Below are 16472 nucleotides of genomic sequence, written 5' to 3'. Positions count from 1 at the left end.
TTCTGGGAGCAGTAGTCCGCCGCTCAAGGCACCCATTACCCTCCGGTTTCCGCGATCTATTCCCTGTATCTACTCACTTCTCGTTCAGCCAAGCTCCTACCGGAGCCCCCACCTTCCTGGCCGCCGCCGGAAACTGCCGCCCCTCCGCCCTGAAACGCCGCAGCCCCCAACCGCCCCCGGTTAGGTCCTCCGCGGGGACGGCGAGAGCGCCGCCACCGCGCTGTTGAAGCGGGAGCGTCACCACGGCAACGGGAAGCAGCGGCTCGGAAGGCAAGCGGGAAGTTCCAAACTTGGCGAGCAGCGGGCGTTTCGCGCCGGGGGGGGCGAGTGGCGGTGCCCCTCGGAAGGTCGCTGAGTCGCCGTCGTCAGCGTAGGACGAAACACGTCGCTTGGTTTTTTTTGGGGGGTTTTTTAAATTATTTTAAGTAATGGACTGGAATTTAGTGGTCCGCATAGATTGGAATCAGCAGTTAATCGAAAGAAAAAAAGAGTAAAAGCAGACCAAAGACAAAGTATAGGAAAGGTGGTTTTGCTCCCTGTTTGCCAGAACTCCAGAGGCATGAAAAATGCAAACCCGCCAGACAACAGCCCTTTGGCCTTCACACGTTGGGGCCCAGTCGCAGCTCGGAAAGGCCGGCGGTCGGCTGGTGTCCAGGGGCGGTGGCAGGGGCCCGGGCAGGCTGGGCCCGGGGGCGGTTTACCTGGCCAGGCCCCAGGGGGACAGGGGAGTCTGCAGCTCCGCACGCCCTGCCGCCTGCGCCGCGGGCAGGGGACAAAAATAATCATTCCAAAAATAAAATAAAAAAAAAAAAAGAAGGGCACATGCAAATTATTCGAGAGCTGGAGAAAATGTCCAGTCAGAGAATTAAAGACAACGCAATTCAGCGTAGCAAAAGTGATACGAGGCAGGGAGGGTGCAGACAATATCATTTTAGTGTGTAACGGTATTTATAGACAGCGCATCTGTCCCTAAAGTCTAGTTAGGAATACCAAGATGCAAAGATAGGTATAGCAGACAACTAAGAGCTGAAAGGTAAAGACAGTTTGTACATGGAAAATGAGCACTGTTGTGAGCAATGGGAAGGCTCTGCCAAGGACAGTAGGGGTTTTTTCCCATCTACCATCTTTAAAATAAACTGAGTGCCTTTCTGAAAGACATGGATGTTAACCACAAAATACTGGATTCGAGGGCAACCATTTACCATTTTCTCACCAGTGCTATGGATGAGTAAGACATTTAAATCTTAAAACAATGGAAACTCATCCATTTGAAATCCACATTGCGATGCCTCACACTTCACAGAATCATGTAACCAGGGAACCTTTCAATGTGGTCGAGTCTTCAAGCGCTGAGTTGAATGTGCTTTCAATACTTGTTTTGTAATGCGAGTTACGCTGTGATCATGGTGACTGAAGACCATGGACACTGTGTCATGTATTTAGCAAACAGCTTTGCCAATAAAAGAGACGTCTCTGTGGGCCTGTTGCCTGTAACCAGGAAGTCAAGGCTGATCAACAGAAGGAAACTTCTCTGTTGTAAGGATGTGGTTAAGTTGGACTTCAGGAAGAAACGTATCATTGTGAGACTGTGCTCTTTAAGGTAGGACGGAAATATTCAGAGCTGGTAAGGATTTTCTTGTGCAGTAACAACGTAATGTAAAATGTACATCTTATAAAGATAATATTTCTGTTTTTCAGATAAGATAAACTAAATTGTTATTATTATTAAAATGGCTTAAAACAAAGCATTGGAACCACATAGTTATTACAACAGAACTATTGCAGTTGCCAGTTTTCAAGTGAAATATGTAACTGTTCAGGGTTTTTTACTAGAACAGTGCATCGCACCAAGGCTTTAATACATTCTGGTTTTGAAAATTCTAATGAAGTTTAATTTGTCTTAAAAGTAGTGGATCTTCTTCAGGGAAGGTGCAAAACCAGTTATGTAATACAGTCCATAAATTTACATGGTGCATTACTGACCCAAATCCGCTGTGAAGCTAGTTTGAGAAGCTTATAGCTTTCTTCATTCTGTGATTCAGCAACAGAAGTTGTGTAATGCAGGCAATGGAGATCTTGACAGGGCAGGCAAAACTTATGCTTGCTGAATCTTTTCTTCTGATCAACAAATCTGATACATATGTAACATATGTTTTGTAAGCAAAATAAGCTGTTAACACAAGATATTTTTTGACCGCAGAAGCTTCATCTTTGTAATTTTTTTTCTGTTTTATAAATAACAGAAGACATAACTTCTTACTGTAATCAGTCTGTAGTAATTCTGACAGAAGATGAGCAATTCCTTTCAAACAAATCCCTTTGCATTAGGGAATACTTTCTGAAAAGTATGCTTATAGTAGTTCACAGGTCTGTGCATGTTTGTGTGCCTGCCTGCTTTACACATGAGAGGTGTACAACAACCGCAGTCAGCTGCTGTTGGTGAAACCATCTTCTAACACTGCTGCTCTTGGATGCCTCTCAGCTTGTACCATGAAGCCAGGCAGACAAAAATGCCAGAGTATGTTTACAGAAAGAGGCAAGACGGGTGAAAGGGAACATGAAGTGGGGGACAAATGTATGCATTTCACTCTCTGTGTAAAAATCTTGATAGGCCCAGAAGATACGGCATACAATAATTATAATAATAGTAACGATAAATAAAAAAAGAAGTCCTGAACCAGAGATCCCAGTGCTAGGGGTCTTTTGCGCTGAAACGTGCTAAACTACGCTCAAGATACGAATGCCCGTGTGACTCCACTGCGTTCTGGTTGACATTTGCAAGCATTTGCAAGGATGATACAGTTGGTATTCAAGTTTATATGTATTTCAGGGGCAGTTGCTATGGGCAGGGTCTCTGCTTGCCCTTCCATTGACCAAGCACCCAGTTGCTATTGATGACAGATGAAGTGCATTTCTTGATTTAGTTCCACTTGAAAGGAATTCAACTTTTCACATCCTGTTACATTCCACAACAAAAACAGAGGAAAAAAGTAAGTGGGAGTGACTGGGAGATTCACTTTGAAAGTGTAAAGCGTGCTCTGGAGTTTATTATAAGACAGTTGGTAGCACCATTTGACAGCTCTCATGGCTTTGCTAGAACTATGTGCTGGATTGCAATGAAATCATTAGGCTGTATCTGCTGTTTTCAACAAAAATTGAATCAGGTCATGTAGACAAAGGAGGGCTTATATCTTTACTATGGTTCTCCCTCTTCATTTCAGCTTGGTATCCTTAATAATTAGTAAACTAAGTGTATTGAAGAATATAAGGACAAGTGTATGCCAGGCTACGTAACTCTTGCCATCTCTGAAATATAAATCTTCCTACATATACGCTGCCCCCAAATGTCTTTAGTAGATAAGGAAAAAAAAGCTTAAAAAAGGAATTCATACATGCAATATAACATTAGAGGCCGTTGAGACCAGACACCATGTTGATACTTCTACTGTTGCTACTGGTTTTTTGTTCAACAGTATGTATCAGGTAACTGTTTAAATTTATAAAACGTTATCTGAAGCAAATAAATCCCACTGTAATTGATAGGCTTAGCTATATCTGTTTCATATTGAAATGAATATATGATTATATTTTCAGCTGTGATTCAAAACTGAAAAAAGAAGAATGAAGAGAAGAGATAAAATACTAATACAGAAGTACTACTTAAATGTCTTCAATGGAATTTTCTTGGTAAAAATTCTGTTTTCTTTTTCTTATGTAGCAGCTTCAATTAATTTTTTAAAAATGTTTTGAATTAAAACAATAATCCTTTTTTTCAGGCTCTGGGTCTTATGCTTTTAACATTTGGCCTGTGGCTTTTATTTGACAGAAACAATTTATTCAGTGTGTTATGTGAGTATAAATAGAATTTTTCTTTTATTTCAAATGATTGCAGGATAAATCAACAGAAACAGTAATAGAATATTTTTTCACAAGGTGGCAGTATTGGATTGAAATGTATAGGTTATTTTTTTCTGTTGTGTATATTTTCCATCATTAGAAAGTATGATTATAAAAATAGGGGAAAACATGTATCAGTATATCTACAATTTATATATGATTATAATTTATTTATTTCTCTTGGTGTACGGCTTATAGGTGAATCACTGAAATATAAATCAGCTCTATTGATCTTTCCTTCATATAATTTACTAGACTGCATTTGACTTTAAGTGGATATTTGGGTGGAATGAACACAAGTTGGGGCTTGGGCTTCTCCATATAGATATTCCTTTTTTCCAGACTGTCTATCAAATTGTTTCACAGAGAAGTAAGTTTTGGGTCACAGTCCTGCTTTCAGCTGGGATAGAGTTATTTTTCTTCCTAGCAGCTGGTATAGTGCTGTGTTCTGGATTTAGGATGAAAATAATGTTGATACCACACTAATATTTTAATTGTTGCCAAGCAGTCAAGGACTTTTCATACTTCTCATAGCTTCTCATACTGGCCTGCCAATGAGAAGGTGGGGGGTGCCCAAGAACCTGGGCACGGGCACAGCCAGGACAGCTGACCCAAACTGGCCAAAGGGATATTCCATACCATATGATGTCATGCTCAGTATATAACTGAGGGTGCCACATGGCTCAGGAACTAGCTGAGCATTGGTTCTGGGTGGTGAGAAATTGTACTGCGCATCACTTGTTTTGTATATTCTATTATTATTATTATTATCATCATCATCACCATCATCATCTTCCTTTTCTGTCCTATTAAACTGTGTTTATCTCAGCTCACAAGTTTTACCTTTTTCTTTTCGATTCTCTCCCCCATCCCACTGTAGGGGGAGGTGTGTGAACAGTTGTGTGGTTGTTTTAGCTGCCTGCCGCGTTAAACCACAACAGTCACCTAACAACCCCTGAGCTCTTAAAGGGTTGTCTGCCTTCACTATGCCAAGGAGCATCAGTTTCCAACTGGTGGGGTGGGAACCATCCAATACAGCAATTCTGGGATGAAGCATTTTAGATGGAAGTAATGAAAACCCCTGCTACTTTCCATATTTATGCAAAAATGGTTAAAGTGGAAAGGGAAAAGTGGCCAGTCACAAAGAGGGAGGATAGCATTGAATCTGAGTCTGGATTTAGTGAGAACTGTATCTATGTCCACATAGGATTTGTACATGTGCTACTAATTTTTGGCAAACAGAAAAAATCTGTAAACTTCTAATTGTTCTCTGATTTCATTGTGAGTGGTTCACATTGTTCAGCTGAGTTATGTTCTGTTTACATCTCATATGTTGTTACCATCCTTTGAATTTATGAAAATATATCTTTTTCTTTTTGTGACTGTAGATAGCATTAATAATAATAATAATAATGCCCTATTATCATTCTACTATTTCTATCCTTTCAATAATGACATTCCAAAGATTTAATTGTTTTTCTGAAATAAATTTTGTAAGTGGAAGTCTCAAAAAAAAAAAAAAAGAGAAGTGACAGTATGAATGCACTGTGTTACAGTTTCTTCAGGCGAGAACCAACCAGTGGCATATATTTCTTGTATATTACTTGGAATTGGATCTGTTATTACTATGACATCAGCCATGGGATTCCTTGGAAGTGTTATGGAAATCAAATGTCTGCTAGTTACAGTAAGTGTAAATCAGACTCCAACTTTCTCATAAAATGAAAGGAAGTTTTGCGTGCATGAAAACTGTGATCCTGTCTTGATGTTATGATTTCCACATAGAGTGCTTAACAAATCTGCTGATAGAAAGATATTTTTAGATAAAGTCCTGGCTCAAATGAAATCTGAACAAAACTGAAGATCATTCTGTATCACTGCATGAATGTTTTCAATGACAAAACACTTGCAGTTTGATGCAGAAAATATTTTAACCACTGTATTTATTAACTTAGAGGTTTTAAAAGTATTTTAGTATTGAAACCATGCAAAGTAACTATCTCTCAGTATGTTCTCACATGCTTGGTAACTGATGAAGAAATGAAGAAAAGCCTGCCCCAAAATATTGCAGGTTGAAGGCACAGGTATCTACAGTATGGCTACAATATCAAAATGGATAGTGTGATTAAAAAGCTGTTACCCATGTAGACCTACTTGGATCCTCCATATTTATGTATAATTCTTAGTTTTTAAAGGAAGAACACTTTGATTTCTGAAAAATTACAGTCTAACTATACATTCTTATGATATCTTTGATTACGGTTTTTTCCTTTGTCCTTTGTTTGTTGTCAACCTTTTTGAGTGATCTGGTTTAGACTGTGTGAAGGCTGAAGCATAGAACTGTTCTACTGATTTCATTTGTTTAGCACTACAAAGATCAGTTGGCACAACAGTGAGAGGAGCCCAGGTGCCATAACCGGGAGTCTTTTTCCTTCTTCCTTCCTGCTACCGCCCTAGGCACGTAGTGTTTGCCTTACAGTTTATTAGATGATGAAAGAGAAGGAAGTGTCTCATTTCCAACTTCCATGGAAGTATCTATTATCACAATATCTAGATACTACAAGTGAAAATTTGGTCTCACTGAAAATGAACAAAATTAACTATCCTTTTGTTTTATTTGTGTGTCTTATAGTTCAAAGGAGTCCTTGACTAGGTGTGAGACTAAGGTACCATGATAATTCAAACAGAAAATAATGAAATAAGAGTTTTCTTCAGTGGAGAACAGCTATTTAACAACAGCTTTTGTTCTTCACTTCCAAGAAAGTTATGGCTTTGTCTTTAAACAAAAAAAAAAAATGAGTTGTGCTTTGCCTGAAGCCTGTCTCTTAGACTATGATGTCACTTTCTGAGGGTTTCCAGGAAAAAAATATTTCGTACTTTTCTTGGAATGACTCTAAATAATATACATGAAGGATTATACAGGAGGTTGTTCAATAGTATGTTTATAGATAATTGGGGTTGTTTTTTTCAGTCTATGAGTTTTCAAATCGTGGTGTTTGTTACCCAGATGGCAATATTGGTGCTGATATTCATGAAGAAAGAAGAGGTATGTAAATAAATTATGTGAGACTGCTGATAATTTCAAAACAGATTCTTGCAATTAATTAGAAAATTCTAATAGTCAGTTCTCACTGTGTGCTATATCACTGTTTGAACTTGAGTATTCCACATGTTGATCAGGCATAGCAGAAGATGTGGAAAACATAATTTGAGGAATTCAGCATGGTTCAATATTTGTAAAGAAGAGTGCATGGAAATACGTTTTCAGTTTCTCGTCTGTGACAAAACATACTCTTCTTGTTCAGGTATGTGGAATCAACAGTGTAAGGGACAGCTTTATCCCTTTTTAGGGTCCCAGAAAGTCCCTCTTTCCTGGACATCAGCAGAGATAGAAGAAAGCATTAGATGCTAACCTGTGTCTCCTAGCGTGTGATAACAGTAGTCCGCTGTGCAATTGATAGCAGAGGTCATTGGTATCATGGCATGCAAAATATACTAATGAGTTACTAATATTATTGTTTGAGCCTATATTTTTAGATCCAAGTAGAGATCTAATATAAGGAATATGAAGCAACAATAAATACCAACATAGCTGTTGTCACTAGTAACTGTACTGCTTTGAAGCTTTATTCATTCACTTATTTTTCTACATACAGCAACTCCAATAACTTGAGCACTCCTTACAGTATTACATGGAAAGTAATCTGTACTGAATCCATACTGGTCCGATCACTTCCCTATTCCATAATTCCAAAATCTATGCTTTGAGAAAACCTCCCATGACACTGGTCTCATAAGGTTCATACAGTTCTCCAAATCCTGCTGCTATTCAGGCAGCACAAATAAATTAGTTTTACTCCATCAAAGTGAATCTGTATCATCAAGATTTCTTCATGAAATGGTAATTTATAATGGTGGAGTCCTCCCTGTTTTATATGAAACATATTACATATTGAAAGATTTGAACTGTCAGGAACGATGCATTCTGGAGTCAGCTATTTGTGCTAGAAAAATTGGTTGAAAGATTGAAGTTAAATTTATTTTATATCAGCTGTAATTGCACTTGATCTCAACCTTAATTAAGCGTTGCTGAAGTGTAATAAATGATGGTAACTTCATCATTCATTGTGCACGCATTTGAATTTTGTTTTTAGGATGGCTGTAGCAAGGGGACTGAGTTGGAGAAGCCTCATTTTTTTCTTGTTTTGTAATGAAACTTTTCAGTGGCCTAGGAGTTCTCCTCTGCATGTATTCCCTGCTACATTCTCTATAATCACAGTCTCTGCGATCAGCTTGTCCACGTCAATTACTGTTGAAGGTTATTTAACAGTCTCTGCAAAGATGCCTAATCTAGGGCCAACATGAGCTTCTAGTTCCTCTAGCCCAAAGCAATACATGTCCCAGCCAGACTGTATGGTGCTCACACAAGTTTGTATCACATTAGGCGTAGAATCAATTTTGATTTTGTGCTTATTACTATATGATGGTGTCATTATTAAAAACGAGAGGCAGGATTTAGTATTTTATGACAGATCAGGTGCGTCTAAACTATGTTCCCTGGCTCTTCTGGCTCCATTTCAGCTAATCACCTTGTGTCTGCCTGTGCTATGTATATGATTTCGGTGACTTCATTTATCTTCCCCTTCTGCTTTCAATGTTCCCTTTAGTGCAAGGGCTGTGACATGTCTTAGATTGTATTTGGTAAATGCTGCTGCTTGTAAGTAACCCATGAAGAAACCTGAATATCAATAGAAGATCAAGAATTGAACTATCTGTCCACACTCTTACCAATATGCATATACCAAATGCTGTAAATATTTATGAACAGGTCCACAAGCAATGGAACAACAGAATTGATGAAGTTATTTCTGAATACGGGAATGAGAGTCTGACTGAGCGGGAACCTGTGTGGAACATTCTGAACGCTGTGCAGCACAATGTAAGAAAAAAAACACACAAAATATCACCACCAAATATACTGCATCAAACAAAAAACATTTATACCAATCAGAACTTAGTTTAAAAAACCAACTCCTTTAGTAAAGGATTTTTTTTTTCAAGATCTGCTGCTAATGTCTGATGTGGATGGGCAGATTCCTTGCTGTTATATGGATTATTATGGGTGAGATTAGGCTTTTGAAGGACTTGTCAGTGTATGTAGGAGCAGACAGTTCTGGTCACTGAAGTTTACTGCAGCTGAAAAAAACAATGGATCTCCTAATATCTTGACAGTGTTAGGTATCATGAAAGACTTGGTCTGCTTATATCTCAAGGCTGACATGGACAGTCTCTCTGCATGGACAAGCAGAGATGCTATGAGGTCAAAGCAGAGCTCCTACTGTGAGAGCGTTTGAATAGGTATTGCACTGAGACTGTCTCAGAAATAATGCTTAAAGCCTCAAATGAGCTTGAAAATCAATACTTTCATCACACATACTTAATTATTAATCATCATAATTTTTGTGGCCTGGCAGCATGTAATTTGTTTCCTTTTTCAGAAAAGTCCTTTAAAGTGTTTGTATGAGATTGATTATTTTGGAAGTTGTTAGCAATGTTTTTGACCAGTAGCCCTTCAAATTAATCCTGCATCATGAGCTTTTAATTACAAACACTACAACTTAACATTTTAATATGGTTTAATATGTTTCTGTAGACCAGCTGTGAGTCCCTTAGTATGACTTTTTGCAGAGGTGAGTTCTATAGTTCTTGACAAGTGTTGAAGATAATTTATGATTCCAGATAACTCATAAAGCATATATGTCTAGGCTCCAGATTACAAATGCATTTGTGATGTATATTTAAAATCTGTTCTTTGAAAATCCAGTCTTCTCTCATTGCATTCATGATTTCTCTAGTGATTAATGGTGACCTCATTATGTCAATGGTGCAGCTAGACTACGTGCTGGTCTACTTGAGCTCAGTTTCATTGAACTATTGTGGGAGCACGGATTTCAGCAAAGTCACCTACCCACCACCTACTCTGGTGGCAATGTTTAAATCGTGGCATGTTTCAAAGTTCTGTGGATATTTTGCTGTTGGTACCTAAACCAGATAAACGATATTAAATCTGCCAAGGTGAACTGTGATCACACTTATGAATGAAAGCCACCATTCCCAAGTCTTGTGGTACATGCTTCCGGCTCTTTACAATATCATCAGCATCTGCCGTGAGAAAAAAGCCTAAGATCATGAATAGTACTAGAGATTTTTATATATTCATGGTAGAATTTAATGTACTGCTTAAAGTTGGTGATGTTTTTAACTGAACTTACAGGGTTGTTGAAATTGAATGTTTGGGCAGTTTTGGCTAACTTATCTAATTTTTTCAAAATTTAGAAGCGGTATATTTTGGATTTGCTCTTCAAAACATCCAAATGAGATGCTTTTGTTTAGCATCTCTAAGCCAAAATATGGCAGACTTTTCATCCCACAAAACAAACAAAAAAACCCCCAACACCAAAACCAACCATTTCTGAAGTTTCATCCTGATTCAGAATGAAAAACTGCTTGAATTTCCTACATGACAAGAATTCCATTCTCCAAGCTGTTTGATGGCTTGGTTTGGTTTTGTGTTACTGGTATTGAAATAGATTATTGGGAAGAGCTAGCTGACAATCCATTTGAACAGGGTGCAGTGTTTGCTTTGTGCTTCGAGTTTGAGCTGTGTGTTCACAGGAGATCAAGTGCTGCTAAAACATAAGTTGGAATAGGGAGGCTTTCTAAAGATCTCCTCTTGCTAAGAACAGAGAATTTTTGCAAATACATTAGAAGTGACAAAGGAATAACTAAAAAAGTTTTCAAAATCTGGCCCTTATTTAAGTTCCTAGATCAGAGTAAAACAGTGTCTGTATTTTTAATTTTATTTATTAAAATATTTTTTATAAAATCTGTCCCCATATACTGCATTCATTATGAAACCACATTCATTATGTTGTTTCCAATAATGTATTGTTTTCTTTGTTCTTTTTCTTCTGCTTCAGTGAGCACAATCTTAATATAGCTCACTGCTTACACACGATTTCTACACTGAATTTGACAGGTTAAAGGGGATAGTCAAAGTGTTTTACTTCAATTTGGGTTTGTGATTTTTTTTTTTTGTATTTACATGTGTTCTAGAATAATTTAGAGTCTAAAAGAAAGTTCCTTTCAAAGGTATATTTTAATATCATATCCTTTTAAAACCTGTACTATCCAGTGCACATCATGGGAAATTATATATACGCAAAGGTGAAACATCCCTTGCAGAAACCTCTATCTACTGAATACAGAGGAAAGCTATCTGGCTAATTTAATCAACTAAATCAAATAGCTAGCACTATTGGTTGGTGTGGAAATTCCTCTGTGTGACAGTCTTTATAGGTGTTGGAGTTACAAGTTACAGGATTTTTATTCTAGATGGAATGCTGTGGAAGATACAATGTCACACAGTGGGAAAGGAATAAAAACAAGGAAAATAGTACTCAGATCCCATGTTCATGCATAAAATCTAGTCTGAAGAAATGGTTTTGTGATGTCCCAAGGGATTCAACATACAGTATGGTAAGAAATAAAAAAAATGTCTTGAAGAATGTAACTTTTGCTACTAAATTGTCTTTGGAAAAAAATACACAAAATGTGTTTTCTGCCAAGACTTGGCTTACAAATGCAAAGGATTAATAATATTCATTGTTTTGTCTTTCGTCACTCTGAAGTGACCTTTTACTTGTTAGGTGTCAGTCATGTAGGCAGTTCTAAATTAAGGATATTTCAAGAAAATGGGAGTCGTGAGTATTGCAGATCAATAACACAGGGACATTTAGTAGTGGTTTAAGAAGTAGTAAGCATCTTGGCATTCAAAAATCTGTGCTGTGCAAATCAATGACGACAATGGAAAGTGACAGTATATAAAAACTATACAGTCCATTTTCCACTAGTAGTTACTATTCATTACTTACAGAATGTCAGCAACATCTCCACCTGTTTGTATTCTGTGTTTCCATAGCATCTTCGATACTTCACAGGATAAGAGGAATGAGCAAGACATTGATATAGAGATGTGTTTCCCAAGACCATAGCATTTACATGTCTTAATATCAAGGGACCAGTTTGCATAGGACCATCAGATATCATCACCTGATAATAGAAAACTGGAGCAATACATATTATGCTTTTCTGTAAACCTTCCAGTGTTAATAGGACTATCCAATGAGAACAAAAATTCAATGGCCAAAGGTTGTTTCTTGACAATGCAGGACAGTAAATAATAGAAAGGATGTTGTTAAATGGCATCTGGTATTGTCTTCCTTCACTCATCAGTTTTGAATTGTTCTCAGTTTCTACAAACCCTTGTCACTACTAAAAGAGCACTTCAAAATATAGAGAGCATTTCTTTATACGTTTTATTGTATTTATAGCTATTTTAAGCTATCTAGTAATTTATCATTTATTTTAAAAAGCAATATAATAAGAATAGACTGTAATGTGGAAAATATGTACGTCCATTTCAGGATGCATAATGTATGAGAATCAGTGAAAATATTGTTTCAAGCATTTACTTGTAAGGTAGTCTCTCAGTTATACAAAAGCAAATTCCCTTTTGATTAAGTCACAAGCTCTGGAACATTTCCATGCAAAAATATCAGATTTACTTATCTGGAACATTTCCATCCAAAAGTATTAGATTTACTTAACTGGAACATTTCCATACAAAAATACTGGATTTACTTAAGAACAATCTGTTTAGTTCAGATAATTTTTAAAATGTTATAGCTAACTCTCTGCAGTACACATTATTGATGTATTTGGTTTCTAGCAAGTAAATATCAGAACCCATCATAACATGCAGAAAGTTCTATTCTATAAATTTTAAAAGTATATTCTTATAAAGATGCAATATGAATTCAAAAGTTGAAATTATTTTTCTTGAAATCTGTTCATCTGTACTTGCTTAGGGATGTGAAGAATATTTAAATACATGGTTTGAAAACAATGTTTTGATCTTAACTGCAATTACTGTCAGCCTGCTAATTACACAGGTAAGAGTACTTTTAAGCAAAAAATCACAAAATATTGATATTCTGCTGGTGGTAAAAAATCAATTCAGTACCATTAGGCTTTGGCATGCTCTCCAAAATTTTGTAAAGCTTTCCATCAATTTTAATTAGAAGTAAGATCAAGCAGTGTTTACCAACAAGCTCCCATATATTCAAGCACCATCACAGACGTTGGTTTCCAAAGTTTGTTGAATGAAATGGTCGACCTGACCTGTGAAAGCAAACGGCATTGCAATGACAGGAAGCAGTTAAAGAGAATGTAAACTCTATGGAGCAAAAGACCTCTTTTGTCCCCTGTTTGCACAGAACCTAGTCCATGAATATGCTAAATCAAACAATACAAAATAATGAAAATGCTCCCCCCTACATATCTATGAGAAAAAATTATTGGGTAAAAAGGAATAAAACTTTCAATTAAAAAAAAATCATATGAATAATGGCAACAAGAATTGATCATTCACTCCACAGACACTCTGAAGTTTGCAGCAGGCAGAAAGATTCTTGATAATATCTAAAATCATGATGTTGAAAATGATATGAGTTCATTTTTACTCAGAGAATTAAAAGTGATATATTTTACCTCTTCCATATGTCGTACCTACCGATAGAGGTATGTAGTAAAAGCATTCCGGCTATGGAGTGGGCCGGTTCAGTAGTGAAAATGTTTCTTATTCATACTCAGCTAATCCTCATTAGCACAGTACATGAGTGTCTCATGATCTTCAGTGTACTATCATTGACACCTTCTTGTCAGGTGGGAAAGAGCTGTTATCCCCATTCAAGAGGTTAAGACCAAGATTCATAGGGCACTGAAACACTTAACACTTGACTGAATTATGTGCCACTTGAAATCAATTTCAAGATACTTCCATGGATGTGGGCCCAAGTGACTTGCTGGAGGTCACACAGCAAGCCTGTGGCAGAGCAGAGAATTCAGCTTGTGTCTTCAGGCACATGTCATGACAGTTCTCCTTTATATCCTTCTGTGTTGTCATTCATAGGAGCCAGGTTAACAGTCAGATTGACTCCATCATGAGTGAATATCAACACTTACTCTGTTGTTTTTAACTCACCTTTTTTCCTTTCTCAGATATTTTTGATCAGACTAACCGGTCAGCTGTTTAGAAACATCAGAAAGAATAATATTTGGCCAAATGAATCATGAACTCTTCTGAGCATTGCTATGGTGCAAGAATTATGTGATCCATGCCTGTGACAGTCAACGAACTAACTTCCACTAAAATTTGGATTGGACTCTACATATTGCAATCACTAGCATATTAACATTTGGGCTTTAATATGTTTGTTTATTGTTCTTGGCTATGCATATGGCAGTGTGCTACAAAATTATGTGTGTTAAAGTCTGAAGTACAATGCCATCTACTAGCTGGTTAATAAAACTTCTTGATAAGCTGAATATTAGTTTCCTGACTCTCTGGAACAACTTATTCAGAGTGTTGTAAAAAGTATTGCATAGTATACTGCATTTTGAAACAGAAGGAACCCTTTACCATGTTCAGTTGAGAAATACATTTACTAAACCTACCTGATACTTCTTTGGACCGTTACCATTTCTTCCAGTCCTTCTCTGCTTTGTCCTTGCCTGTTGTGCAATTTAACTCCAAAAATTTAACTGAGTCTCATATATTAGACTCATATCAGCTCTTTTCTAAGAAGTGTTGTAGACATCTTTCATTCTTGCTGAATGGCTCTTAGCATGCATTTAATCAAATGGCTTTAGGGGTTTAGGTGGAGTAAGCTTGAAGCTTTAAAACATTCTTTATCCTCTGAGCAGTGAGGTGACCTGGAATGTCTTGAGGAAAACAGAAGAAGGCGTGATATTACAAGTGTAGGTAGTAGCATTGTTAATTATTTTTGTGCCTAAAACTTCCCATTTCAGTAATCCATTTTCTGATGCTTATAAATTTGGTAACTTCTTTTTATTTAGTCTAAAAAAATTACCATTTCAAGTGCCTGCCACAGGCTGAATTTCTTATTTAGAGAACTTCAAATAAAAGAAATGTGTCAATTCAGATGTGAACAGCATGTTTGGAACAGAATCTGAATTCCAAACTTGTATTTTTTGTTCTGCCACCAACAAAAATCTAAGGAACACAACAATGAAGTCTCTCATCCCACTCAGAGGTGCACTTTCATTAAGAATGGCAGATACCTGTTACCTTGATGTCATGATGGCTTAAGAGGTTTTAATCTTGTTATTGATGTAATTCAGTCTGAGAATACAATCTGAGGAGGATATTAAATAATAATAAATAAATAAACAAGGTTTTTTTTTTCCAGTAATCTTCATTTTGCAATTTACAGAGTATTTCAGAAAATTAAGAAGAATTAATTAAAATTAAGAATCTGAATTTTATTTCATAAATACCATTCTAAAATATAACCTGACTTAAGTGTAACAAGCATTACATTTAAAGATCCCAACAACCTGGTAAAATAACAGAAGCCAATTTTTCATTAGAAAGTAGATCCATTTCGTTGAACAGGTCTGTGATTCAGAACAACTGTTTTTCACTTACTTTTTTCCATGCATCTAATATTCAACATGGAAACTAAATACAGAATTGTAGAACCATACAGTAATACAGGTTCAAGTGGACATCTGGGGACTATATAGTCCAGTCCCCTGCTCAGAGCAGGTCCACTTAGATCAGATTGTTCAAGGCCGTGTCCAGGTGAGTGTTGAATATCTCCAGGGATGGAGATTCCACAATCTCTCTGGGCAACCTGCTCCAGTGTTTGACCACCCTAACAGGGAGAATCTTTTTCCTTACATCTGCCTGGAACTTCCCATGTCACAGCTTGTGCCCTTTGCCTCTTGAACTACCACTATGCACATCTAAGAAGAGTTGGCTCCCTCTTTTCCACTCCTTCTCAATATGTAGTTGAAGCCAGCATTAAGATCTCCCCTTATGCTTCTCTCCTCCAAGCAGAGTAAACCCAGTTCTCTCAGCCTCTCTTCCTATGTCGTGTTCTCTGGACCACTATTTTGGGGTTCCTCTGCTGGAACTGCTGCAGTATGCCAATGTCTTTCTAGTACTGGGGAGCACAGGACTGGGTGCAGTACTTGAGATATGGCCTCACAAGAGAAGAACAGTCATTTGCCTCAGCCTGCTGACTTACCACCTGCTAATACAGCCCAGGATGCAGTTGGCGTTCTCTGCTGTGAGGGCACACTGCTGACTCATGTTCAATTTGTTTTCTAGCAGAAGCCCAAGGTACTTTCTGCAAATGTGCTTTCTCCTCATTTGGCCCCCATGCAATCCGTACTGCTGCATGGAGTTATTTCATCCCAGATGTCTCTACTGAATGTCATGAGCTGCCTGTCAGCCCATTTCTCCAGCTTGTCAAGGTCTCTCTGAATAGAAGCTCTGCCCTCCAGATTATTGGCTGTTCTTCTTAGAAGTTGCTGTCATTTTGCAGAGCTGTTGAAGGTGCAGTTCATGCCATCATTCACGTCATTAACAGAATTGCCCCCAGTCTTGATCCTTGAGGGGTGACATAATTAACCGGCCACCACCT

The 16472-nt window shown here is 37.5% G+C and overlaps 2 protein-coding genes across 6 annotated transcripts in view; one reads left to right on the top strand and one right to left on the bottom strand.

Moving 5' to 3' along the window:
* LRRIQ1 (leucine rich repeats and IQ motif containing 1) overlaps nucleotides 1-211 on the bottom strand; it is a 114372-nt gene extending 114161 nt beyond the window's left edge. Inside the window, exon 1 of the mRNA XM_054812748.1 lies at nucleotides 78-211. The gene's annotated coding sequence lies outside the window, so the exon portion shown is untranslated. The remainder of the gene's footprint in view (nucleotides 1-77) is intronic.
* Nucleotides 212-1334: 1123 nt separating this feature from the next.
* Nucleotides 1335-15174, top strand: TSPAN19 (tetraspanin 19). 5 transcript variants are annotated; one of them, XR_008575414.1, is made up of 10 exons: nucleotides 1335-1624; nucleotides 2831-2990; nucleotides 3595-3687; nucleotides 3777-3849; nucleotides 5454-5584; nucleotides 6869-6943; nucleotides 8726-8836; nucleotides 11293-11436; nucleotides 11879-12911; nucleotides 14020-14081. XR_008575414.1 is itself a non-coding variant. In XM_054812753.1 (10 exons), exons 3-10 carry the CDS (start codon nucleotides 3622-3624, stop codon nucleotides 14092-14094), a joined length of 723 nt encoding a protein of 240 aa, XP_054668728.1. In that variant the 5' UTR covers nucleotides 1335-1624; nucleotides 2831-2990; nucleotides 3595-3621; the 3' UTR covers nucleotides 14095-15174. The 5 variants fall into 5 exon arrangements, 4 of the variants coding, with proteins under 4 accessions (XP_054668728.1, XP_054668727.1, XP_054668726.1 ...); XM_054812753.1 differs by having other exon boundaries at nucleotides 6905-6943; nucleotides 12828-12911; nucleotides 14020-15174; XM_054812752.1 differs by having other exon boundaries at nucleotides 1336-1600; nucleotides 12828-12911; nucleotides 14020-15173.
* The last annotated feature ends 1298 nt before the right edge of the window (nucleotides 15175-16472 follow it).

Source organism: Grus americana, chromosome 1 (genome assembly GCF_028858705.1).
Source record: "Grus americana isolate bGruAme1 chromosome 1, bGruAme1.mat, whole genome shotgun sequence".
NCBI lineage: Eukaryota > Metazoa > Chordata > Aves > Gruiformes > Gruidae > Grus > Grus americana.
This window is presented reverse-complemented; position numbering and strand designations above follow the sequence as displayed.

Excerpts from the sequence above, each read along its gene's own strand:
- TSPAN19 (XM_054812752.1), top strand. The coding sequence starts at position 3,622 with ATGAAGAGAAGAGATAAAATACTAATACAGAAGTACTACTTAAATGTC. Across the intron at positions 3,850-5,453 it reads CAATTTATTCAGTGTGTTAT|TTTCTTCAGGCGAGAACCAA; the intron begins GTGAGTATAAAT and ends ACTGTGTTACAG. Across the intron at positions 8,837-11,292 it reads TGAACGCTGTGCAGCACAAT|ATGGAATGCTGTGGAAGATA; the intron begins GTAAGAAAAAAA and ends TTTTTATTCTAG.